This window comes from Chelmon rostratus, chromosome 5 (assembly GCF_017976325.1).
Source record: "Chelmon rostratus isolate fCheRos1 chromosome 5, fCheRos1.pri, whole genome shotgun sequence".
Lineage (NCBI taxonomy): Eukaryota > Metazoa > Chordata > Actinopteri > Chaetodontiformes > Chaetodontidae > Chelmon > Chelmon rostratus.
In genome coordinates this window covers 11,671,947-11,696,389 of record NC_055662.1, presented here as the reverse complement: position 1 = coordinate 11,696,389, position 24,443 = coordinate 11,671,947, and the positions used below count along the sequence as shown (strand labels likewise).

The 24,443-nt window shown below is 42.2% G+C and overlaps 2 protein-coding genes across 3 annotated transcripts in view; one reads left to right on the top strand and one right to left on the bottom strand.

Moving 5' to 3' along the window:
* Nucleotides 1–660: 660 nt before the first annotated feature.
* On the top strand, nucleotides 661–3,270 carry pebp1 (phosphatidylethanolamine binding protein 1). The gene is made up of 4 exons (XM_041937993.1): nucleotides 661–860; nucleotides 1,200–1,309; nucleotides 1,951–2,051; nucleotides 2,818–3,270. Exons 1-4 carry the CDS (start codon nucleotides 726–728, stop codon nucleotides 3,033–3,035), a joined length of 564 nt encoding a protein of 187 aa, XP_041793927.1. The 5' UTR covers nucleotides 661–725; the 3' UTR covers nucleotides 3,036–3,270.
* Nucleotides 3,271–4,100: 830 nt separating this feature from the next.
* The window catches only part of taok3a (TAO kinase 3a), a 74,038-nt gene continuing 53,695 nt past the window's right edge, over nucleotides 4,101–24,443 (bottom strand). For both annotated transcript variants that reach the window (XM_041937243.1, XM_041937244.1), the window contains exons 12-21: nucleotides 22,653–22,820; nucleotides 20,776–20,973; nucleotides 18,716–18,853; nucleotides 13,245–13,481; nucleotides 11,842–11,970; nucleotides 10,681–10,884; nucleotides 9,799–10,038; nucleotides 9,104–9,316; nucleotides 8,455–8,637; nucleotides 4,101–5,489 (exon numbers count right to left, since the gene is read on the bottom strand). In XM_041937243.1, coding sequence (XP_041793177.1) covers nucleotides 5,328–5,489; nucleotides 8,455–8,637; nucleotides 9,104–9,316; nucleotides 9,799–10,038; nucleotides 10,681–10,884; nucleotides 11,842–11,970; nucleotides 13,245–13,481; nucleotides 18,716–18,853; nucleotides 20,776–20,973; nucleotides 22,653–22,820 — 1,872 coding nt within the window. In that variant the 3' untranslated portion in view covers nucleotides 4,101–5,327. The remainder of the gene's footprint in view (nucleotides 5,490–8,454; nucleotides 8,638–9,103; nucleotides 9,317–9,798; nucleotides 10,039–10,680; nucleotides 10,885–11,841; nucleotides 11,971–13,244; nucleotides 13,482–18,715; nucleotides 18,854–20,775; nucleotides 20,974–22,652; nucleotides 22,821–24,443) is intronic.

Here is a 24,443-nt window from a genome sequence, read left to right as displayed (position 1 = left end):
ATTCCTCTGTTTTGACAGGTAAAATATTCCTCAGTTAACTAAATCAATCAAACTATATTTAGTCAGACCCCAGTTTCTAAAAATGGGATGTCTGTAAACTGAAAGTGTGTTAATGGAGCAGGAGAGCTGGAGGAGGGACGAGCTCGGGCGAGTGATGGGATTGACAGAAACTTTAGCAAACCACCATCCATATGGTAGTCATACGACAGCGCCCTCTGGCGGTCACCTACAGCATGTGCTGTTTGTGGCGTTCACAAGTCCGCAGAGTACTGGGAAAAAATATACCATTACACAGTACCAAACACAAGACGCATCAATTAATTCATGTCATTTACCTTCCATTTGACTTAGCGTTTAGAATGAAGAGGGCACAACAGCATGTTTTATTACTAATATAATAACAACTACTAATACACTTTGGTCACAGCGGCCAACGAACAAGATCATAATCTACCAATCAGAAATGCCATCAAAATTATTAGGGCTTATTTAGCCTATAACAGCAAATTATCTTACAAAGTATGAGTTAAATCTACCGTAGTTCGTTTAGGGCTCATTTCAAATCCACAAATATAGATATTTTGGATTCAGATGGTTCAACTTTTTCACGTTTCTATATCTTCTGGTGGTCTGTGAACGCGGCACATTTTTTTTGTGTGTGTGTGTGGCTGCAAGTACCGCTAGCTGTCTAGTCAGTAGCGTCTGTAATCGGACTACAAGTGGACATGCCCGTAGATTTGAGCCAGTGGACCGGGCCTCTTGCCCTGGAGGATGTCGATGAAAAGCCTGCACAGCCTCTGACCGTTAAATACGACTCTGTAGAAATCGACGAGCTTGGAAAAGTGCTCACGCCAACACAAGTTAGTGCGCTGACTAATATTGGCTAGCCGAGCTAGCAACTCAGCTAACTTAGCCTCATTACTGAGTGTTATCTTAAAATCTATGTCGCGAGCATCATGCAAACATGTATTTCTTTTAACAAACGCTGCTTTGAAGTTGATTATTTGCTATCAGCCTGTATGCAAATGTTTGGCAACAATAAATTAGGTTACATGATGTCTCCAGCGTGTGTGCAGCTTTAATAGAAGCCGAGCAGCGCCACCAAGTGTGCGTCAGAGCAGCCAAAGCTCGGCCACGCAGATATCCAAACATCAAGTGGCGCTCCAGTTCAGAGAAATGTCATCCGTGTTCACCTGCAGGTGCAGAGTCGACCCACCTGCATCGAGTTCGAAGGATGTGACCCCAATAAGATGTACACTTTGGCCCTGACCGACCCTGACGCCCCCAGCAGGAAAGACCCCAAATTCAGGTGAGAAGAGCAGGCTAAAATAAATACAGTCATGTATGTGACAAAGAAAATTATTAAATTGTGCCATTAAAATGCGACAAGTATAAAGCTGCATAAAATGAAAATAATCAAGTAAAAATACAAGTACTCAAAATTTGTACTCAATTTGTATGTGAATAAATATACTTACATTCCCACCACCATTGTTGTTGTTATTATTAGCATTACATATATGTACTTTATAGAGAGATGTCATTGCATGGTAGGAAACCAACAGGGGGCCAGTCTTGTAGTCATATAGGGACACTGGCCCCTGGTGGACCCAAGACTGTGTTAAAATGGCCCTCCAGTAAACACGAGATGTGTGCTCTTCTTCAACCACCATCACTTTCAGTGCATTGTGTATGTACAGTACACTGCTGCTTTCAAGTACCAAGTATGTACCAGCTTAGTTAAATTATGCCAGCGGTACTACCCTCTGTTGCATTGTGTCTTATATATATTTTAAATATGGTAATATTTCTTTCTGAATATTCACCATAAGCATAAAATCCACTCATCTTAGATTTAGACTCACCTTATTAAATACATTATAATACTTATAAAAACAGAAAATCAACAATTTCATCTCAATTTGTTTTTGTTTCTGCCTTTCACCAAAGAGAGTGGCACCACTTTCTGGTGGTCAATATGAAAGGAAATGATGTGTCCTCTGGCTGCGTCATGTCAGACTACGTGGGCTCTGGTCCTCCTAAGGGCACAGGTAAGAGATAAAGACTGTTAAAGGATAGAGATGGTTTTCCACCCTAACCCAGTTAAATGTCCAATTTGACCAACACGTGATTGGCTGGATTTGTGTCCATGTTTTGTGAAAAGTTGCATATTCAGGGTTAGGATGAAGAAATATAATGCTATATGCTACGCATGTAATCCTGTAGTCTGCAGGTTGGTCTGCAGACCGTCTTTCTCAAATTCATTTTGATGATGCTCGTCTTTGAGAGTACACACAGCTTATGTCAAGTTGAAATAAAACTACTGGATTGTTGTTAAATTGAAGACATTTCACCAGTCACCCAGAAGGCTTCATCGGTTAAGTTTTATCTACTGTTACATATGCAACTACTAAAGACCTTGCTCCTAAATACATTTCTGATCCGTTGAATTGGTATGTGCCCTCTCAATCATTAGGATCCTCAGATGGAGCCCTGCTGGTCTCTCCCTGCTTTGGGAAATGCTTGATATGTTTTATTTACCCTGTTTTTGTTCTTATTTATTTGATCTTGTTCATTTTGAATTCACTTCCTCTGTGCTCATGTTCACATTTGGTTTTATTTTTTGTTTTGTAAAGCACTTTGTAACATAGGTAAGAAAAGTGCTATATAAATGAAGTTTATTGTTGTTATATAGTAGTTCTGAGTTTGGCATATCTGCAGCCTTTGCCAGTGTTAATTTTGAACAGTACCTGCAGAGCTTGTTTTCAAGCAGCACCGTAATGCAACATTACAAACCTCTGTCTTTGCCCCCCTCAGGTCTCCACAGATACGTGTGGCTGGTGTATGAGCAGCCAGGCAGCCTGTCCTGCTCCGAGCCTGTCCTCACTAACCGATCTGGAGACGGCCGCGGCAAGTTCAAGATCCAGAGCTTCAGGCAGAAATACAACCTGGGAGCTCCGGTGGCGGGAACCTGCTACCAGGCCGAGTGGGACGACTACGTCCCCAAACTGTACGAGCAGCTGGCCGGAAAATAGATGAAAAGATGCGACTCTAAAGCATTGATCACTAGGAATTCCCTCAGAGGCTGCTGGTCTGTTGGAAATCCCATTCTAGCAAGAAGTAAAAAACCCCAACAGTAACAAAGCATTTTTTGTGTGTGCCATTAAACAGTATGTTTTCTTCCATTGTTGCCTAACCATGCTGTGCTGTAACCATGCTGCTCCTCTTAATGACGTCACCTGCACTCTTCTGCAATAAATCTGTCAAACACTGAAATGTTTGTGTTCTTTGTAAAAATGTTTTCTGATCCAGTGGTGGCTGTTAAAATTTGACCAATTTTGATACTCGATAACATCTTATTATTGAACATTTATTATGATGCTAACTTATCAGAAATGTGACGAGTAATTGGAGAAATTGGTTCTTTTGTGATCTATGATGAGAACCTGGAGTGTATAATTTTTGGAGGTGGGTTACGTTTGCCACCTCAGTCAGCAGGAAGTACAGCCTCATTTACTGTGAAACACCACCTACATTTCATCTGAGCAGTAGAAACTAGATCTGGTTCCTGTGTGAAACCTCCTGGCCCTGGCAAAGGTTTTCTTTTTTGTAACTGTCTCACCACACATGGAGCAGTCCAGGTTAATATGGGGACTGCAGACACGAGTAACTGCCATGAACTTTGCTCACTTTTCTGTAACATACCTTTAAGTAACCTTTGCTCCTGCTAACAAGTGGGTCTTCAGTTTTTGTACTGTGACCTCAGATCGCTTTCACCAGCTCTGCAATGTGAAATACGGACTTATCAATTCATACAGTGGCCTGAATGAATTGACATTTTGATTTCAGTTATTTTTACTGTGTAATACTGCTGTTAATACTAGTACACTTCAAATCACTAAAAAAGAGACAGAGGCCTAGAATACAGTAGCAAAACCTGGATTTCATGCACAAAAAGCTTTGTTATCAGAGGGGGGGTGCAGGCTTAAACTAGTTTATTCTCTCCTGGTTTGTTAATCTGGTTTCTGCTGTTGTACACAGTGAATATGATGATATGAGTCATTTAAGCTGGACATATAACAACAGGTTCTTAGTTTGTGTGATGAGCACTTTATTTACAAATATAATTAAAAGCTCTGACAGATTCATGCTTTCTTTTAACCTGGAAAAAAAAATTAAAGTGCATGCAATAATAAAGCATCATACTGGTCTGGTGTATAAGAAAATACACAGCTTGAGAGTTGTGTAAAGCAAAAAAAAAAAAAAAAGATCAAATGAAAATCCCACTGATAGATGACTCAAATACTATCTGAGGAGGGGGGAGAAAAAAAGCGCCTTTAAAAATTCATTTCTGATTTGAGTGACAGTTAAAATACAATACGAAAATAAGTAAAAGCTCTCCATAAATCCTTCTATACACAGAGTACAAGTCCCCCCGCCCCCCCCACATGAAGCCCTTTGTGCTAGCTGGGAGTTGGAGTTCACGTGTCACATGTATTATTATTATTATTATTATTATTCACATTGGCTGCCAGTGCAGAGAAATCAGTACGATACACATAGAGTACCATGATTCACCCTCCCCTCGGTAATCAAATTCACCCGAAGCAGTCACATTTATCAGTACCTGTATGTACACTGTGATGTTTGTCTCTCAAAGTATCAAATTATTCAAATTTGTCATAAAAATGTCCTGATGAATAAATACCAAAAAAATTGTTGACACAAGCAGTGCAGAGAGCGGCTGCGGAAGGATCGGCTGTTTGATTTACCACTTCGAGAGAGAGAGGTTTTTTTTTTGTTGTTTTTGTTTATGTTTTTTTTGCACTGCTTGAGACTGAAAAAAAAAATGAATCACTTCTAAAAATGCATGGTTGTGGAGCGATACAGCTCATCGAACTTGCCCTCATTTTTCTCTCCCTCCTTCTCTCGTCTTCCACTTTTAGTCACACCAAAAGTGTCATCATTGCACAAGACACGAGAAACACTGTGACTATGTTATCATTATTCTTACAAAAACATGACAACTACAGGAAGTTATCCAGCATTTTTTTTTGTCATCATTGACACCATGAGAGGCTAGGAGAGGGAGGAAGTTTTGGTGGGTTCGGGGGCACTAAAACCTGCCATCGACTCCGTCGGACCGGCCCAGAAAACAGCTGATTCTGGAGCCGTTTATTGTAATTTTTTTGCGTCTGAGTGTGTTCGAGTGAGGGCGTCAGCAGCAGTGAACACCTGCACTGTCAGGTCAGGTCAGGTAAAAGCAGAGGAGGGGTGTACTGAGCCCGGGGACCACGAGAGACGGCAGCGGTGGCGGAGGCAGCCCCTCATCTGTAGTCGTCCTTGGGAAGGTCCAGGGTGCCCAGGTTGCCGAAGCCCAGCCGCATGCTCTCTATGTCGAAGCTGTCGGTCTCCCGCTCCTGGCGCTCCAGCAGGTGTTTGATCCGGTCGGTTCGCTCCTTCTGAAGGGAAACCAGCTCCTCTTCAATCTGCAGGAAACACACAGGGGCGAGGGATATTTAGGGTTAATGTAATGGAGCAGACATTGCTAATTATGATTATAATCACTACCACTACATATTTATATTTAACAGTTATTCTGTATGTTACACAACAACAATGTGACAAATGCATTGTGCAGAGGTCTTCTTCAAAGCAACAGCAGACAATGTAAAACATATTATAATATACAATTAATTTGATTTAAATTAAGATACCAAGAGAAGCACTTGTGGAGCTAATACTATTAATGTTTCAATTTCAGTGTTCTAGTAAGATTCACAACACCAGGGCCCTGAACTGGCACACATAAATTGAATGCAGCTGTTATCAGTGGTATTAATTACACCTGCCTTTGACAAGTTAAACTGCAAAGGTCAGCAGGAGGTCCGACACATCCTACTTTAAGATCGGTTTTTGGAGAGAACCTCATTTTTAGGCCTAATATTTAATTTCTGTTGTTGGTATTTGCCAGGTAGGCACAAATAAGAGAAAAGCCCTGCAGTGTAATGCAGCTCAATAGTACAAACTGCAGCCTCAAAATGTACAAAGGAGTTGAACCAACTTCGGGCACGTCACACTGTAGCCGTTACGAATGCTGTATTCGCTGCAGGGCTTTCATGACACTGCAGAGGTGGTCACGGTTTCTTTGTCCACCCCATGTCACTATATCCTTATTAAAGAACCTTAAAGATGTGGCATACTGTGTAGGTTGGATGCAGACTTCAATGTGCACTGTTTCACACTGTGAAGGTGTAAAGGTGTTCAGTAATCACGTTCGGTGGTGGCAGGAGTTGTGTCTGCTGGATCTTTCAGCCGAACACCCACACTGGCTCGGCACACACATCCACAGGTGCAGACAAAGCACTGCATGGCGCAGTACGGCAATCTGGCCGACTACTGAGCATGCACAGAAAACTCCAGACTTTGACCATGAACTGAGCCGGGGGACAATAGTGCTTCTAAAACCATGACATCATTCCAGTCCCAGAGTGCAGGTCCGGACGCGGCCAGGAGATGGCGACAGACCGCCGCCACCGGACCCAGCAGAACTGGATCAGGGCGGCATTTCAAATATCTTTTCCTTTGTTGTCGGAGTGCTGTCTACTAGACTGTAGCAATGACGTCGGTCACTTTGGAGGGAGGCGCACTCGGCCGTTCTAATCTTATTACATGTTGTTGGCATACATGGCAGGTTTCCTGAACAGTCCCGTAAGACATGCGTCTCTATCAGGTGTGTCATGCAACCAAACAAGAGGACACAGACTGATAAAACTGTGTCACAATTACGTAAAAAAGAAAAAGAAAAAGTACATTCATGAAAGCTTCTTGAAAGCTAGTCATAATTACTAGTACTTAATAATTGATAATTACAAAATGAAAGCAATGGAAATGTCAAAAGCTGACAAGAGTGATTTTAGAGGATCTGAGCGTAAGTGATCTAGACCGAACAAATACAACAACCTACAAGGGTCTTATAACAAATACGACAAACATGTCGTAATAGGAGAACAGTACTGTCGTGTAGAGATTTCATCACCATTAGGAGTGTGTGAGAGAGAAATGGTTGTCTGCTCCCTGCAGGAAAGCATGCCACTGTCATCACCGCCTGTGGTGAGGGAAATCTGTGTGTGTCTGTGTGAACTCATGAATGTGTCTGTCTGGGTCGCCTTTCATGCCCGCACCGCCTGCTGAGGTGGATGCAAATGTGCATCCGGACCTGTTCGCTTAAGCATCGAGGCATGCTCAAAAAACAACGCTGGACTGTTTGCATTACAACTTATTAGCTGTTTGTGTTTGTCTACACTTGCTTCAGATCTTTAAAAGGTTTCTTTACTTCCTGTGTGAGATATTGCAAGTCCTGTTGGAGCAGGATGCTGGAGGATAGAATACAAATGAGAATTATTGATATAAACAACTGTTTATTTTTCATGTTTTCAGTTTTTATGTCTTCTTATATGGGATGGGCTTTTTTTTAAGGAGTTTAAAGTAATCTATAATGCTAAAGGGTTCAGTTTACTTTGTACAAAGTATTGCCTCAACACACATGAGGTGAAAAGCCTGCTGTTGTAAAGAGGGATGAACTTTACAAATAGGGATGATTGCTTTCTGACAGGCTCTCCTCAAAGGCACTCACGGTGTTGCATTCGGTCATAGAAAGAATAACAAAGGAGTTCGAACCCTGCTCGGTTTCTCTCTGCACACGTGCCTAACCACTGTGTGAAATTGGTGCGCTTGGCAGACTGTCGGTCAACAATCCAACAAGCACTTTGTCTGAGGCATGTGAGGGTTTTGAGTGAAGACCAGTAAGAAATGCAGAAAACCGACAAAACCTTTGTATTACAGTGGCCTCTAACTGACTCAACAACATCATACAATTTTAAAACAGATGTTAGCAAACAATTCACTACACAATATCTTAAAACACACCATTACTTATTGGCTTTAAACTGCCTAACCCTAACCTGACCTCATGTTTGTATCTCTTTTAGTATTTTTACATTCTTCTTTTCTCCTGTTTTGTTCAGTTTTTTCTCTGTGTTTAAAAAGCATTTTAGATAAACAGTGTTGTGTTTAACATTAAAAGTTAAGAATTTAATTAGGTGGGTGGAAGGATTGGACGTGCCTTGAAAATCAAACGGGTGGGTGTTTTTAGGTGGCCGATGCCAAAAGGGACGTTGTTTTTACACCTTAAAGGGAATTAATTCTCTGCAAATTTATTTTTTCTTTTTAATCATGTAGCCATGTCAATCAAGTTTTTTGACATTGTTTGTTCTTTTAAGAAGGGGTGTGCCTTTAATTATCCTGGGAATTAAGAAACACTTGCTCTACTGTGTTTCACTTACGTTGTCTGTATTGATCAGCAACACCTGCACTAAAGTATGTCCTAAGAGCAGGAAAACAAATGTAACGTATGGCTCCTTTAAAATGACCGGAGAGTTTCCTTCACCACACCTTTTGTTCCAGGTGAGCCCGGCGTAGCGACACCTTCTGCTCCAGCTTCTGCAGCTCGCGCTCGTGCTGCGCCTCGGTCTGCATCTTGATCTTGCTCTGGTAGGCATTGAGCAGCTCCATCTCCTGCTGCAGCTGCTGCCTCAGGGCCTGGCACTCAGCTTCCTGGGCCTCGTCCAGACGCAGCTGACACAGCCGACCATGGAACGCGACAGGGGAGAGGTAGGTACAAAAGGAGGGGGGAGAGAGAGAGATTTGGGTGGGGGTGCATTGATAAGACACACAGAAGGAGAGAGAGAGGAGAAAGAGGGAATAGAGACAGACAGGAGGGAAAGGAGGCGGTGACACAGGGATGAAAGAAAGTGGACGGACCACAGGGACAGAAAGGACAAGGGAAAACATGGGAGAGGGATGGAAAAAGGAAGGATTAGAGATTTGACAAAGACATGAACAGACATTGTAAAAGGGTGAGATAGAAAGAGGAAGGAAGAAAAGAAAGGTATAAGACCAAGACAAGATGAGGACAAAGGAGTAGGAGAAAAATGTAACAGCATAAGCAACAGGTGGAAATATAGGCGATCAAAGTGTTCCATGTCTTATCTAGAAATATGCCCTCGTTCATTTCTAAGGCCGTTAATGTCTCTCCACTCACCGCCTGCGAGGCCATCATCTCGTTGATGCTCTGCTCATACTGCTCGGCCAGGATGGCCAGCTTGCGTGTCTGCTCATCCTTCAGGGCCTTGAGCACTGTCTTGTGCTCGGCCTTGGGTGTAACTTCCATCTGGTGGTGGCGCAGGGCCTTGTACTGCTTGGTCTGCACCTTACATGTGTCCTGGAACTGCTTCTTGATCTGCAGCTCCAAAGCCTGGTGGAGGGGACAGTGGAAAAAAAAACAGTGAGAGGAAGATGTAGACTGTTTAGTTTTAATTGAAGAAATCTGCTGCTAAAGGTTAAAGGTTTAAAAAAGCCCGGGGCAAAATTCGGAGTTCTAGTCTTTGTTATCCTCAAAAGCAAATCAAACCGAAATGACATTCAGAGATGACACGTTTTGTATGTTCTTTCACCATTTTTTCCAAATTAATTTGTTACATCCATCTTGCATCACTGTTTTATCAAAATCTTCCAAAAACATAAAAGATGTTGCTCATGGCTTGCGCCATCTTAGAGGTGGATCCATTTCATCTTTTCAAAGACACAAGAAAATGTCTTTAAAATGAATCTGGGAACAAAAGCATTTCAGTTTTCTACCATTAGCCCTGCATTTCCAGCACCTGTGTCCTCACGACGATAACCGCCACATGTTTAAATTCCTGGATGGAAAACCTCACCACCTCCGTGTCGACTCACTTTGAGGTTCTTGGGCTGCTGTCGGAGCTCCAGCACATGCTTGCGGTGGAGTTCGCGCTCGCGGCGGTTGTTGTACTCGATCTGGTTCTCCAGCTCCGTCTGGTGCTGCAGGCGGATCAGGTCCATCCGCAGCTTTTGCAGGGTCTTCAGCTGCCTGTGCTCCAGTTCCTGCATGGACTCGTCGTGGCGGATCAGCATGGCGTGCTCCATCTCTTTCTGGGTCTTCTTCTTGTTCAGCTCCTAGGGAGGACCAGGGGGAAGGACGGAGGAATGGGAGGAAAGGAAGGAGGAAGGACATATGGATGACTTGCAGTGTGGTGCCTTGTTTGTTTAGCTTGTTTTCAATGTGACATTTTCAATCAATTTCCCTGTTTGTTTCAAGGTTAGAACATTATCAAAAGCTGAGAAGTGTATAAATATCACACATTAAATCAAGCAAAATAAGCAAAACATCAAAACATGACTCAGAGTTTTGTGCATTTTCCCACAGAAAGCTTCTGGACCTTCTCAGACTTCGCCCAGATTTACCCAACAGCTTTACAGATTATGACATTGTTGCCTTGCTTTACTCTGGATACATAATCTTCTTATCATTAATAGGAAACACCTCACAGATCCAAAGAACAATGGGTGTAATTATTAAGGGCACATACTGCTGTTTGCTGAGAAAAAAAACATTTTGCTTTTCTAATCACGTTGGGCCACCTCACACCAACATCACAAGCAATAACAACTAAAAAACAGGGTTTTACTTCAATTCAGTCCCTCAAACTGGACTTACATGGTTTGGTGAACTTCAATTGTACATTTAACAAATAAACAAACAACCAAGTCCATTTTTATGACTCATTTAATCGCACACAGGATATATGTCCCCCGTACCTCTCGGATCTGTTCCTGCTCAAGGTCGTGTCTCTTAATCATGACTTTGCGTTTGAAGGCGCGGCAGTTCCTGTCATAGAAGACCCTCTGCTGGGCCAGGAGGTGGGCCTCCTCCTCGGCCTGGGAATGCTGCATGTTCTCCTTGTGCTTGGACAGACGCTCCTGCTTCTCCTTCTTAGGTGTGCTATGGTCCTCATTCATCTCCTGAGAAAGGAGCAGAGGAATTGTGTGAGGTACATGACAAAGGCATCAGTTAATTTGTACTATCATTGGTACATTGTGGGTGGGCAGTTTATCAGTCATCACAGTTTCTTGATTCATGTGAATATCAGTTTAACTGGTAAAATAAAGACAATAGCTGGTTGGGTTGGGACTATTCATAATGGGCAGTGTGTGAGGAACTAGTTTGAGATATTAGTCTGAAAAGCAAAGCCTAAACAAAGAGAAAAGGTCCAAACTATGTCTTACATATGGATGTTTTGAATGTGAAAATAAACAAAGCCTCCATAAACACTGCCTAAATAAAGAGTGTTCACAGCAAACTCCAATTGACCTTCTGTCTCAAACTACAGATGACTTTCATAGCCAGAGGAGGGCTGGAAAAAAAACAAAAAACAAAATCTATGCCTCCTCAGTATGAGTTCTCTTTCTCTTTCATGGGCTTTAAGGTAATCTACAACTCGAGCTAATGCACTTAACACATGAGCCTGATCCCCGCTCTCTGTGGTGTCTAATTCCGTTATAGCCCTCAGTTGGTGGGAAATATCTCTCCCTGCCAGCGATGCTTTCTTTTAACTGTGCTGACCTAATTTTGGTCACTTATCTTGTCGCTGAAAACACAGCATATCGCACTCCCAGCCCACAGGAGTATTCTCTGGACTCAGTTTCAAGGTTGTGGAGGCACACAAATGCATATTGTGTGCATCGATCTGTGTTTTTCCATTGTTCGTGCGTATATACATGTGTAGGAACATAGTGAGTAGGCTGAGTGACTCAACTCAACTTCCAAAAGACCACTTCGACCGTACTGAATGTGCGTGTTTGTGTGGAGGAGGGCTGATTCAACAGTACACGGCATACGGGACCATGTGTCACACACAAGAGAGGCGTACGAAGGAGCTCGCCTGGGGAGGAATAAGGAAACCAACAAACATGGCACACCTCCTTAATCTTCTCCTTGCAGAGTTTGTACTGCTTCTTTTGATTATCCAGAAAGGTGGTCAGCTCCTTTTTCTGCTGGGCCACGATCTGCTGCTGGAACTTCTTCTCATCCGCCAACGCTGTCTTCATCTGGGGGACACATTTGAAGCAGGAGAGAAACAGGAGTGAGGGGCTGTACAATCTCACCAATAAACAGTGAACAAATAAAGTCATAGTAACTAGAGTTGTACAATATGACCTAAAATCTACAGTACGTCAGGTTCAATGTTCTGATTGACTTTGATAATGATTTCTGGCATTTTTTTAACCAAACATGCCAAAATACCCTCTGGTCACAACTTGTCTAATGTGAGGATTTGTTGTTCTCCTCTTGTGAACTGCATATTTTTTGTGGTTTTGGACTGTTGGTTGGACAAAACAAATCATACAAAGATACCACCTTGAGCTCACTGAGACAATAACAGACAATCAAGAAAATAATCTGCAGATTAATCAACGAATGCCAAACGAAAACAATTGTTAGTTGGAGCCCTAAATCTCATGTTGGCTAACTTTTGATGTTTGTCATGCATGTTATATTATGACCAGTTAAGCACACATGACTTCTTATGTTATTGGCTGTACCTAATGCAAGTTTATAGCAGCTCAGAAGAAAATTGCAACTTGAGCAAATTTAGGTCAATGGGAGAGTCAGAATGCCAGTAGTTTGCTTAAGCTGTTTTACTGTCCTGCCTTAATGGAGGAGTTTCATTTCCACTAAAACAAAATCATCACTGTGTTGTAGGTGCTTTGGATAAGAGTATCCAAAAAGCGGCAGATTTAATTGCCAAAACAACCCATTTTCAGATCAGAAAACATGCCGCTGACGTCGATATCTAGTGGCTTACTGATTCACCCGAGTGAAATGTCAGTCATGTGTGTTTATGTTGCTGTTTAGGGGTGAGTGCTGGTCTACTGTGTATGAATAGATATACTATCTCCCTGGCTGGTCCGGCATGCTGCATGCTAATCACAGAGATATGCAGCTTGTTTTTCAGAGCCTGACATCCTGTGACCCACTTCTGTCGTTGTGTTTCATCTTATGTATCATTGGGTGGCAGCACTGTGTTAAGTCTGAACAAAACTTTCCTGAGCATTCAGTATAAGAGTGAGGCTTAAAGGGTTCAAAACAATATGAGTTTTGAAAAGAATTAAACTTTTCAACAGACTTTCCTCTAACAGTTATAGCATCATTCAAACTTCAACATCATGTGCTCTCCCGTTTTTCCAAAACAGACCTCATCCCCCAGCCACCTGTTGCATGGTACATGAGGGTCGCTGAGATCATCTGTGAAATAACTTAGGGGTAACTGTGCTTATGCATCCACTCTTGTCCTAGAACCCCCAACCATCACATATCCCACCTCCTTCTCTGTGTGCACGGCGTGGCGTTTTGCCAGCTTCTCCAGCTCGATGTAGGCATTGTTGGCCTGCGTCTCCACCTCCTTCTGCAGCTTGAGCCGGTGCTCGTCCATCTCGGCCTTCAGCTTGTTCTCCAGGGCGATCAGCTGCTTCTGGTGCTGCCGCCGCATGCGCTTGTAACCCGACATCTGCTCCCGCAGCTCGCTCTCCTGCTCATGCTCATGGATCTGTTTGGTCACCTGTGGAGAAAGAGAAGTTTTCAGATGTGAGCGCTGCGATATCTGATCATGATTCTGATAATTCAGAAAACCACATTAACATGTGGCGTGCACCCAAACAGCAATGCTTTACATGTCACCTGTCTATAAATATGTAAATATATAGTATTTGTTTTTATGGGGTAAATTTTCCAGAAGTGAAAACAGAATTCATTCAATACTTTAAAGCATTACAGTTTAGCTGCTGCAATCAGTCAGCAACACTTGGCAGTCATACAAAGGGTAGAGAGAAGTGATGGGAAATTAAGACCTTAAAAAAGAAAATACTGGAAAATCCCTTTCGATGAAGTTACCACTAGAGCCCAACAAAAGCTCTTTCATCTGACCACGCACATACACAGTCCCTGCATAGATCAGGCAACCGCGAAGGATCTGAATTGTGTTTAAGACCGATCAAACAAGAAAAAAAAAACAAAATAAACAATGTTAAACAGCTACATAATTTAATTAAATTTAAGACATACAGGCATATCTTAACGGCAATTTCACCAATTTTATACATTTGTTTTTGCAAAACCTGCACCTGACACACCAACCTGAGGACAGAAAGGGTTCTCCACATCTAGGTAGTACTCGCTCCGCATCTTCTCGTAACTTCCACCTGAACTCCTCAGGCCAAACATGATGGCGACTTTAGCCAAGTGCACCAGCATCCAGGAACCTTGTGCAGCATCCTATGCCCGACAGAACCCTGTCTGAGCTCTGATGCCACCCTGAGACCCCACCCTTACTGGACAAGGACCCCCCCCTCGCCTCTCTCCTTGGTTCGCGCCCTGGGCACGCAGCGGCCGAGGCAGGCGTGTGAACTGTGAATGAGGCAGGCCAACCACGCGGGCCAACATGAGCACAGAGCGGCTCTTTAGTCGGGCTAACGCTAAGCGGCGGACAGCAGGTGGGTCACATGAATACCTCATTGAGAAAGAGTGAGAGATGTTGGGGGGGTGTTGGGATAGAGAGGAGCAGGCAGAGAGATGAGGGGAGGGGGTGGGGGGCGGTTGCAAAGGAGAAACAGCAGATGGAGAGTGACTGGGAGCGAGTCAGAAGAGAAAAGAAAAAATGTAAATAATAAGAAGTAAAATAAGGCACCAAGGGGGAATAACAGGGTGGGGGTGGGGGGAATAGGAAACAGGTGGATGTTGACCCCCACACTTAATCTGTGCTGAATCAATACCCCACTGTAACAGCAGCTCCCAATCCTAGTCACTTGCCTCGCTGCCACCCTGCATGCTGCCACAAAGGGCCAAGTCACGTCATGTGACGACCTCTTTCACACAAGGCTCGGGGACTGGAAAGGAGATCATATTCCGGGAAAGGAGGGGGTGGGGGCATGCAGGCTAAAGGTGACTGTTGCTGCGCTCAACAGTAGAACTGAGCAGCTTAGCTATTTTGCTTTTGTAATTCAAGATGGTTGGTCTGAAAGAAAACATGTACTTTAAAGAAGTGATTGTTGAATAAAAGAAACGCTGTGGTGGAGCGGGTTGATGTGACTGATGTGTATAAAAGCAAGTAAGTAATGCGAGCACTCACAAAGTGTCGTCTGTATTTTTGTTTGCATTAAATGAATAGCGGTAGTCCACTTAGACAGTTTGAGCTCTGTGCGTTATCCAGGTGTCTGCTGTCAATGAATATGAATTGACCCCAGCTCTGCTCCTCAATAACTAATCAAGGTCTATCACAGGTTTTAAACACACATTTGTTCTCCTGGGTGGTTGCACCTGAAAGGACTAGAATAGGTAGAGCTTGGTCTGTTCTTAATTTTGCCTGTGATATGAGTAAAAACCATCTAATGGATTTGGTCAAGGATGCTGTCCTTCAGTATTGCAAAAAAAGGCATTCAATTTGCTGAAAATGGAAGATGCACTGCAGACTACTGACATTACTCTATGGCAAGATAAAAACAAGAGCAAAAAAAAATAAAACCCAATGATACAAGTGAGCAGCTCCTTTATTTGTACAGATAATACTGCATTGGAAAATATAAGAGTATTTCTTCCTCTAAAACAATCACGTTCTTCCCTATTTGATTAAGAAGAAGTACAAGCTTCAAGCCTGAACTGGCTCTTAGTCAGCTAAAAGATAGAAGGAGAAGACATGGCTGGACTTTAAATGTTGCTGCAGATGTATGTTAACATATGGTGAAGTCATCTGGATAAAGAGGGGAAGCAAAGCCTCTACAGACCCTTGTTTATTGTCCTTTTTTCGTGTACATGCACAAATGTGGGGGTCTCTGTGTTCTCATATGACATCTCCTTGGGACTCCGCATCTGGTTTAAACACAACCTCTGACAATTACCTGTGAAATAAGTCTTTTAATTCTTTTCTGTTATATGCCTGCATATGAAATACCAATGAAGCATATTGCTATTAGTCACAAGCTTTAGCTGACTGATTGGGCAGGGTCATGTTTGGATGCGTCTTAAACTTGACTGTAATCTGCTGCTCTGTTGTTGCAACCAAGAGCTGAAGACGAGTCAAGCGACAGATGAGGTGAAATATTTTACAATGTCGTCTCTCACACAGCCTCCAGTCAGTTACTTCATCTGACTTATAATAACCCCTGTCCTCTCTCTCACATGCTAGTGATGTCTCACATTTGTTCCTCTTGCTTTACATCCATCTCTCTGCCGTTTCCCTCCCTCCTCATCCTTTTCCCTTTCCTCCCATCTCCCTCGATAATTTCCCATCCTGCTCTCCTCTTTCTTTTCCTCCTTTTCTCTGTGTCATCCCTCATCTGTCCTTCTCCTCAGTTTTACGCTTTCCTTTTCTCTGTCTGTGTTTTCCCACCACCACATCAGATCCGACTCTTCATGTAACCTCTGGATGACAAAGCCCATCACCCTCTTTTTGCCTCTCTCCACCCTTGTCCTTCTTTGTCAATCCAGATTTCGATCTCCACTGCTCTTTTGCCTCACCTGTTTGTTTATCTGTCGTTCTCATCCCACTGATATCTTCCCTCTGTGTCTACTATGCCCTTTCATTTATTTCACCCTTTAATCTCTTCAAATCTCCCTCCATCACCATGTTTTCCTTCTTTGTCTTGTGGAAATATGACAAAACTGAATTCAATCTAAATTTCTCACTCAGCCATTTGCATGCTTGTGTTTTTGAGGATGCAACTTATGTATGTTTGGCGGTACGTTTTTTTTCTTCTTTTTTTCCTTAGTCTTCCTCTCTCTCCTTTCTCCGGCGATCCATCACCCCTCACCATCTGGACCCCCTGTTCTGCTCTCTCCATCGCTCTTTGTCTACCTGCTGATTCCAGTCTCAGCGAGTCGAGGCCAATCTGAGGACGTCTGCGCTCGGCAGAAAAAGATGATGTCATCTCTTCCAGTGCCGGCATGCAGGACCGGCACTATCACAGCACACAGATACTGTGGTTTACACAATGCCGCCTCTTTTCAAGACAGACAGCCTCAGTTACACAGAGCTGCCGACACAGCGTGTGCCACCTCAGCTGCTTATATCTGAGAATATTTGGTTGACTTTCACCCAAAACTTAGAACTAGCCCAAATCTTAAAAAAAAAAAAAAACAACAGGAATTTATGTGATAGAACTATAAAGTGTGACGATATTTCGGTGATGTAAAGTAATACTTGATAGGAGAAGCATTGGAGAGACGGAAAATTTTAGTTCAAGTCAAATTTATGTGAGCAGAGGACACAGGATACAATTAAGTGCCTTACCTGAAAAACAACAAACTTCCTTAAACTCAAGGTTGTGTCCTGTAACCCATGTTCTCTGATAACATGAGTGAGGCATCTCACCTGAACACCCTCCTGGTGTAAAGCAAAGAATAAGTAGGCTGATTGCCACCATACTCTTTCAGCAGGAGAGTGAAATCTGCTGGTGCCAGGTTTGCTATATAACATTAAGGAGTTTGGTGCAGCTAGCTCGAGAAAGGAAAACAGGAAAGTTTGGCAAACTTTATTGGGGTTGGGCAGCTATGGTAAGCTTCATGGATCTAGCTAGTGGCTAGCTTATGCCACCTAGCTTGGTGGCCATTAGCACCTGTGCTTGCTGACAATCTTCACTGTGGCATGTTTTCATTTCCAATCCTCATATTTCAAAAGGAACACTTTGTAGCTTCACTGAATCTTACAGCACCTATGGTTGTCACTGTAAGACACTTCCACTGATGTGTGATACAGATAAAAGGAGACTTCGAGTCAACAAAAAAACACTGGACTATTGGTCAAGGACAGCATGAGGACACAGAGGCACACATTCTTGTCCTCTCTCTTGTCTCATGTTTAAGACCTGACAGCAGAAGGGACTCACGATTAAAACCAGTGGGTCATGGATGAGTACACGTACACACACACACACACACACACACACACACACGTGCGCAACACCACAACTACTTACTAGTTACAAGAGCTGGTTTCCATGACAACAGACAGGGAGGGTGAGAGAAAAAGAGAGACATGGAGAAAGAAAGAGAGAGAGAGAGAGAGAAATCCACCCCCCTAAATTCAGAACACTGAGTCAGATCTGAGAATGATGTATTATCAAGTGCAGGAGACAAAGAAATAAAGGAGAGGGCGGAGGGAGGGGAGTGGTAATGCAAAGCGTAGTACAAGAGGAAAAAACAAAGGAGTGAAGTGAATGAGAGAAAAGACAGCGGAGAACCAGAGATCCGTTGCAGAGACTGGGCCGAAACTGGAGAGCAGAGACAAAGAGCCAGGGAGAGGTAAAGACTAAAGGATGGACTGACGGGAAGAAGAATAAATGTCAAATATGTGGAGATATTTGAGTTGAAATAGAAAAGCTGAAGGAAACGAGCGTGAATGAAGTGAAGACAGGTCTGCTTTTATATGGCGTTCTAAAACTTTGGTTTGGTCGAACCAGGATCCACATCACATTTCTTCAGCGTGGGGACATTACAGCACATCACACCCCGACTCAATGTTCAACCACCCCGTTCACAGACAGGTTTTAAAAGAGAGAAGACAAACAATAAAATAAAATGCCCCTTCTGCGCCCTCGTCTGCTGCTTCAGTGTAAACTTAACACTCTGAGAATGATTTTGGCTTCTGCAAGTATTTTTTCCATATTTGGGCTTTCAAAGCGACACAACTTTCAACGTGAAAGTGTTACAATTTAATGATCCCGAGACCCTCAAAGTACAAAAATGCATGTTTTAGGATCTTAAAAAAGAAAGAAACAGTAGTAAAGACTTTTTTAAACGTACCAGTGAGGCTGATTTAATGGTGGCGAAGCGGCCCTGGTTCTTGTAGTTTTGGGCCTGGCTGCTCTTGTCAGAGGACGCTGGTCTCAGCCCTGCCCGGTGGTCCCTGTGGATCCCATCATCCCAGTTGTATTGATGGTCCTGTGTTAAACACACACATACAGACATGGCAGAATGTAAACTGAGTACAAGCCATTGATTAAGACACAGAATTATAATAAGGTGAACTAAAAATGAAAATGAAATCTGTGTGGCGCTGAAGGATAGACTGACAGGTTTTAACTCACTGAAAATTGTGCCAGTGTTTAAACTCTTCACCATCTTTCTGTGACTTTTTAAGTAACAAAACTCCCAATTGATTTAAATCACACGACATGGAAAATTTCAAAAGGAATCATCAGCTTTTCCAAAAACTGTGTCAACTGTAGCTTTGCAAAACATGATGAAGTGTCAACACCCAATCCCTCCATTAGAAACTGACTGAACATTTCAAGGAGCCCGGGGACCAAAGAGTCAATTCATGTGAAGAGGAAACTTCATCAGCATGTGAAAACAATGTGTCACTTTCATTTGTTCTCAGCTCAGCCCCTGAACTCGGAACAACACAGTGGCTGTCTGTTCATAAAGTGACGTCCTTATTCATGCACTGTCAAAATACAAAGAGCAGATGAAGAAAGAGAATGATAGAGCAGTGACAGCCCTCTCTTCACAGATTTTTAAGTCATATGAGATATTCAATGAGAATGTCAGGCACTGTGTTGACCTGTGTGGACTGTGTGTGTGTGTGTGTGATGACAGAGCAGTGACTGGGGAAATGCCGACATGTGTACACAGCCTTTGTTCTCACAGTGTGAACGATGTCAGTGATGAACTTGAAGTGATCTGCCAAACAGTGAGGACTCTGTTGACGGTTCCCATGGTTTCCGAGGGGGAAGGGGGGTTCCTTTCCATATTAGAGTGCACAGTTATTACCTCAGAAAGGAAGCGATTGTACAAACATAGCATTTATTGATTAAGCTAGGTACACTTTTGGAAAAGTGTTTACTACTGTGAGAGCGCTACATGACCAAGTCAAATCAGAAGATAAAAAGTTGTCCACGTGTGTAATCAGGTTTTAGCTCCAGTATGATTTACTTTCACTTGTTTTTATTTGTTTGTATCTATTGCATAAGGTCATCTCAAAAATCTGAACGGAAATCAACTGAAGTTGGAGGACTGATTTTTTTTTTTTTTTTTTTTTGCCATGATAAAATTGTTGTTGTTGTTGTTGTTGTTAAGTATGGGAATCCCCTATGGCCTAGGGGATGCTTCTGCAGTGGCCAGGGGAGAGAGAAACATTTATAAAGAGGGACAGCTCATTTAAAAATGTATATCTAGTGTTTAGAAGGAAATTAACCACATAATCAGGATTACTGGTGTGATGCTCAACTTTCATATCACAACCATAGGTGCCTGTGGGTGCTCTCAGGGATTTCCTGAGGAGATCCAGGGGATCCTTTTTTAACCTTTCTTGGTGTTTTGCAGAGTCCGCTTTAGGTGTCGACCACTCAGTGGGTTCATTATGGGAACAGTGCACAATTTGATGATGTTTTCTTATTATATTTTGTATAATGTTATAGACTGTTTTGTCTGTGCTGATCTGTTGTGGCAGGATGGTTTGGACAGGATTTAGACAGACTTTTCAGCACAAACTATATACTCAATTACAAATCAACCAACAGCAGCACTGTAAAGGTGCGGCATCGTCATACAGACAGGCAGAGAAGTCGAAATACGTCTTCTAAGAAGAGAGGTGTGAAAAATGTCCACTTTTATATTAACAATAGTTTAAGATGCATCCAGTCTAAACAACGTTCAGATGTTCACCTTTGGAACACGGCAGGTGGTGTCGATCAAGGCCTCACCTCTTCAGACAAAAGATTATGGGAACCACTGAGAACTGCTCACACTGCTTTCCAGTTTCCAGCTCAGGTTTGGTGGTTTGGTGTGATGTTTAAGCTGTCACCCATTCCCCAATACTCATCACCTCCCCCAAACTGTCCAACCTTTGCCCTTGCCTTTACCTTCTTGGTGTGCGGGGAGGATTCCAGGGTGCTGCTGTAGTCCTGGGGGTGCATCATGGTCATGTCGGAGCAGCTGTCGTCCAGCACCTCCTGCATGCTGTTCACGCTGCTGCTCTGGCTGCCCGTGCTGACAGAGGTGCTGGGGATGGAGTGGTTGCTGCCCAGGCTGTTCATCTTACAGCTGGCTGCCTCACTGTCCTGCAAGTGAACATCCACACACACATATTTGTAAACACATCCTTCCACAAATAACACTCACGGAGTCATGTCCTTATACACAGGCCTGAATATACACACACAGACACCCGTGTCTTTCACCTGCAATATATACAGGCATCTCCAAAATTGTATGAGAGTCAGAGTCACACTAAAGTGCTTATTAGCCTGAAATTTTCAGATGTGTACATGAGTGTGTCTGCTTGTTCATTCACATCGCTCTGACTGAGATGCCTTTAGAGTAGAAGGCCATTTGAGCATGTGTATATGATAGATATTTGGGAATGAACCTGCACAGCTTTTAGGCGCAGCAGACAGTCTACCGTAAACTCTACAGCAATAGACTATGTTAAGATGTCAGAATCAGCCTCTGCATCTTCCCCTGAAACCACGAAAGGAGGTTTGGGACTGAAGGTTTTCTCAGCAGCGTCTTGTTGCAGTGAGGTCTGGTGGCTGCTCTGAATTGCTTCACTTGGTGTAGGATGACATTAGTGTGGCTGCTGGCTGTCCGTGCCTGTTCATGCTGCCTCAGGCCAGGTCAACTAAGGGACATTTCATCTCAATGTCAGGCTACCGTGGCTGCAGGAGGGAGGCTCCTGTGGGTGCGCTATGAGCTGCCATCAACTGTTAACAACTATTTCTGTGTTTTATCCAACCATATTAGACAAGGCAAAACAGCAGTTAAGAGGGTCATTCTGGATAAAAGCAGAGTGTCCGGTTCCTCTATCTTTGTACCTTCTTGGGGTTTCATTAACATCACAATGTCACCAGCCTTGGTGCTGTAAATCTGAGCTCAAAGAGTCCCGCATGACGACTCAAGTAAAGTGAAACTCCCTCACTGCAGTGCAATACAACTGCTGAATTACAATAAGAAATTGATACACTGCAAAAGAGCTGAAAATATAAGTTGATTAATTGATTGAGAGAAATTGAGAGAAAACAGATTATCAAAAATTTTAAAAACTTGTGAGATCCAACTTCTTAAATGTAAAAATTCGATGGCTGTTTACCATCATTATAAGCCAAATGAATGTGGTTGTGACAGCTTCCACTGACAAATAAATTTGAAGACATCAGCTGCTGCTTTTATCAATATTTTCAAATATTTTACCGTCTAAACAATTAATCTATTAATCTAGAAAATAATTGGCAGATTGAGAAAAAAATAATTAGTTGCAGCCCTACAGTGCTATACGTAACATGTGGGTTATTGCTTTTTCATTACCAGGTTATTATCTATATTATCACTTACTTACTTACTACTATCAACTCCTGTCTCAGATGACTCTATTATCATTTCCCTGTGAATATACACAGCCTGTGGACCTGTGCTGTGTTTTGTAATGTGTCAGTTCTATATAAAAGTTTCCCTCTGTGATAGTAAAGATGAATTAAATGTGGTTTTACACAAAACCCCTAAACAAATAAAAAATTGATGTCAGACTTCTCTTTGAGGTAAGTGTTAGAGAACTGTGAACAGAATTGAAATGGAGCTCAACTGGTTTCGTGTTTTTAACCCCTTGTTCTCCACTTGACTATTTCGACTGCTACTCCTGACAAACTCTATAGCTCTCATCTCTGTATCATTTTTTTTCCCAACGAGACACTGTCCAATCAAATCCCCCTCATCTTTCACATTAACCCTTCCCTCTTCCTCCCACCTCCTCCTCCTCCTGGCTCTCTCCCATGGGCCCGTTGTGTTTCTCTTGGTAGAGGATCTTCTTCATTTTGCGGTACTGCAGATTGTCCAGCTCACGCACAGCATCCTTGGTCCTCTGGATGAGGTCAATGAGAATGCGTGGAGAGCGTTCCCGACGCACAAAGTCATGCTGGACAAAGAGAAAGAAGAAGAAAGTGAGTCAGCTGGGTCAGACATTATTTAAAGAGGGATGGATTATTTAAAGATGGAATGATTAGTTTAATTTTTTTTTTAAATAACCTTTCTAATATAGTATCTGGTTTAGTTATATTTTAACCTCAGCCTTCAGAGCATACAATTCATGTTAAATTGTTAATTTCAGGTAATACTGATAAGATATCTATTGCTGATAAATAGCAAAATAGCAGTTTGTAAATGAACTGTTTAATTTGTCTGTGTGTACTAGTACAATTGTCCTTGTGTTTGTTTACCTGAAACTATTTGTTCCAAGCTATGCGACAATGTAAATCCATTTACACAATCAATTGGAAAATTAATAGCAAAGAATAAACGTTTAATTTGTGAGACAAAAATCAAACAAAAAATTGGTGTCTGGAATGATACAGGAAACTTAAATGGTATCACATTAATGACTTCTCAGTAAATATGAAAGCATCTCAAAACTGCAGCACCTTAACGATTTTATAAAGCATTACTGTTCTTAAAGATCAAATTGTGTTCAAAGGGCAAATTTTACACTTTAGGACTGCACTGCCATCAACTTCTTTCATCTATTGTATTATTTCAACAGGCACCACAAGCGTGGCCATCACTAGAGGGCGCCTGTAGGTTGCTCAGTCTATCCAGGGAGTCCCAGCACTACATCCTCTACTACACTGAACACATGGGATCTGTGTAAGACTGTCCATAAAATCAATTTCCATAAACACTTGATCCTTTTCATTCCAATTAAACAAAACTGGATTTGACATAGCACCAAGTTTGAGACAGCTTCAATTATATTATATCAAGAAACAAAAACAACAAATGACTAATATGCAGATAAGGGAGTATTTTTTTTCCAGAAGGCCTATAAACCAAAATTAAACTGTCTGGAAAGAAAAATGCATTTAAGGACCGAGACATAATCTAATAACAGAATCTGTGGGACATAAAGTATAATAGGACCCCCTTGAATACACACTGGATATTAGCAACCCAGAATTTCTTGACCAAAAGAAAGTCAAAGGCCTAAAGCAAGAAAGTAAAATCTCTACAACATTAAAATTACACATTAAGTCAGGGTGTCTTTATAAAAACATGATTATTTAATGATATTTGATGATATGATATTTTCTGACAAAGTTTTACAATAAACTGACTGGTTTAACTCATTTAGATCAGATTCCTAAGATGAGACCAGTTCTACTAGAAGCATCCAACCTTTCAGTAATTTGGTGTAATTTGGTGAAGGTCGGGGCATCATGCTTTCATGTAATCATTTATTTTGTGTTACGTAAAAGGTCAGAGAGGGTGGGTGAGGCTGGTGGGGGTCAGCTAAGAATGAGGTGGCAAAGATGTTTTTTTAAATGTACTTTTTAGCAATGCACTGTAAATAAAAAAAACAAAAACATCTCTCTCATATGCTTCCACCCACGCCAGCACACACACATATTCACACCTCCTCTTAGTCACTCTCATTCATAAAATATTGTGTGCTTACATAGTTGAAATGTATGCAACCTCAGAGTACAGAACTAAAATATACATACGGTATTAAAATAAATAAAGAAATAAAAAATGTAGGTCTATT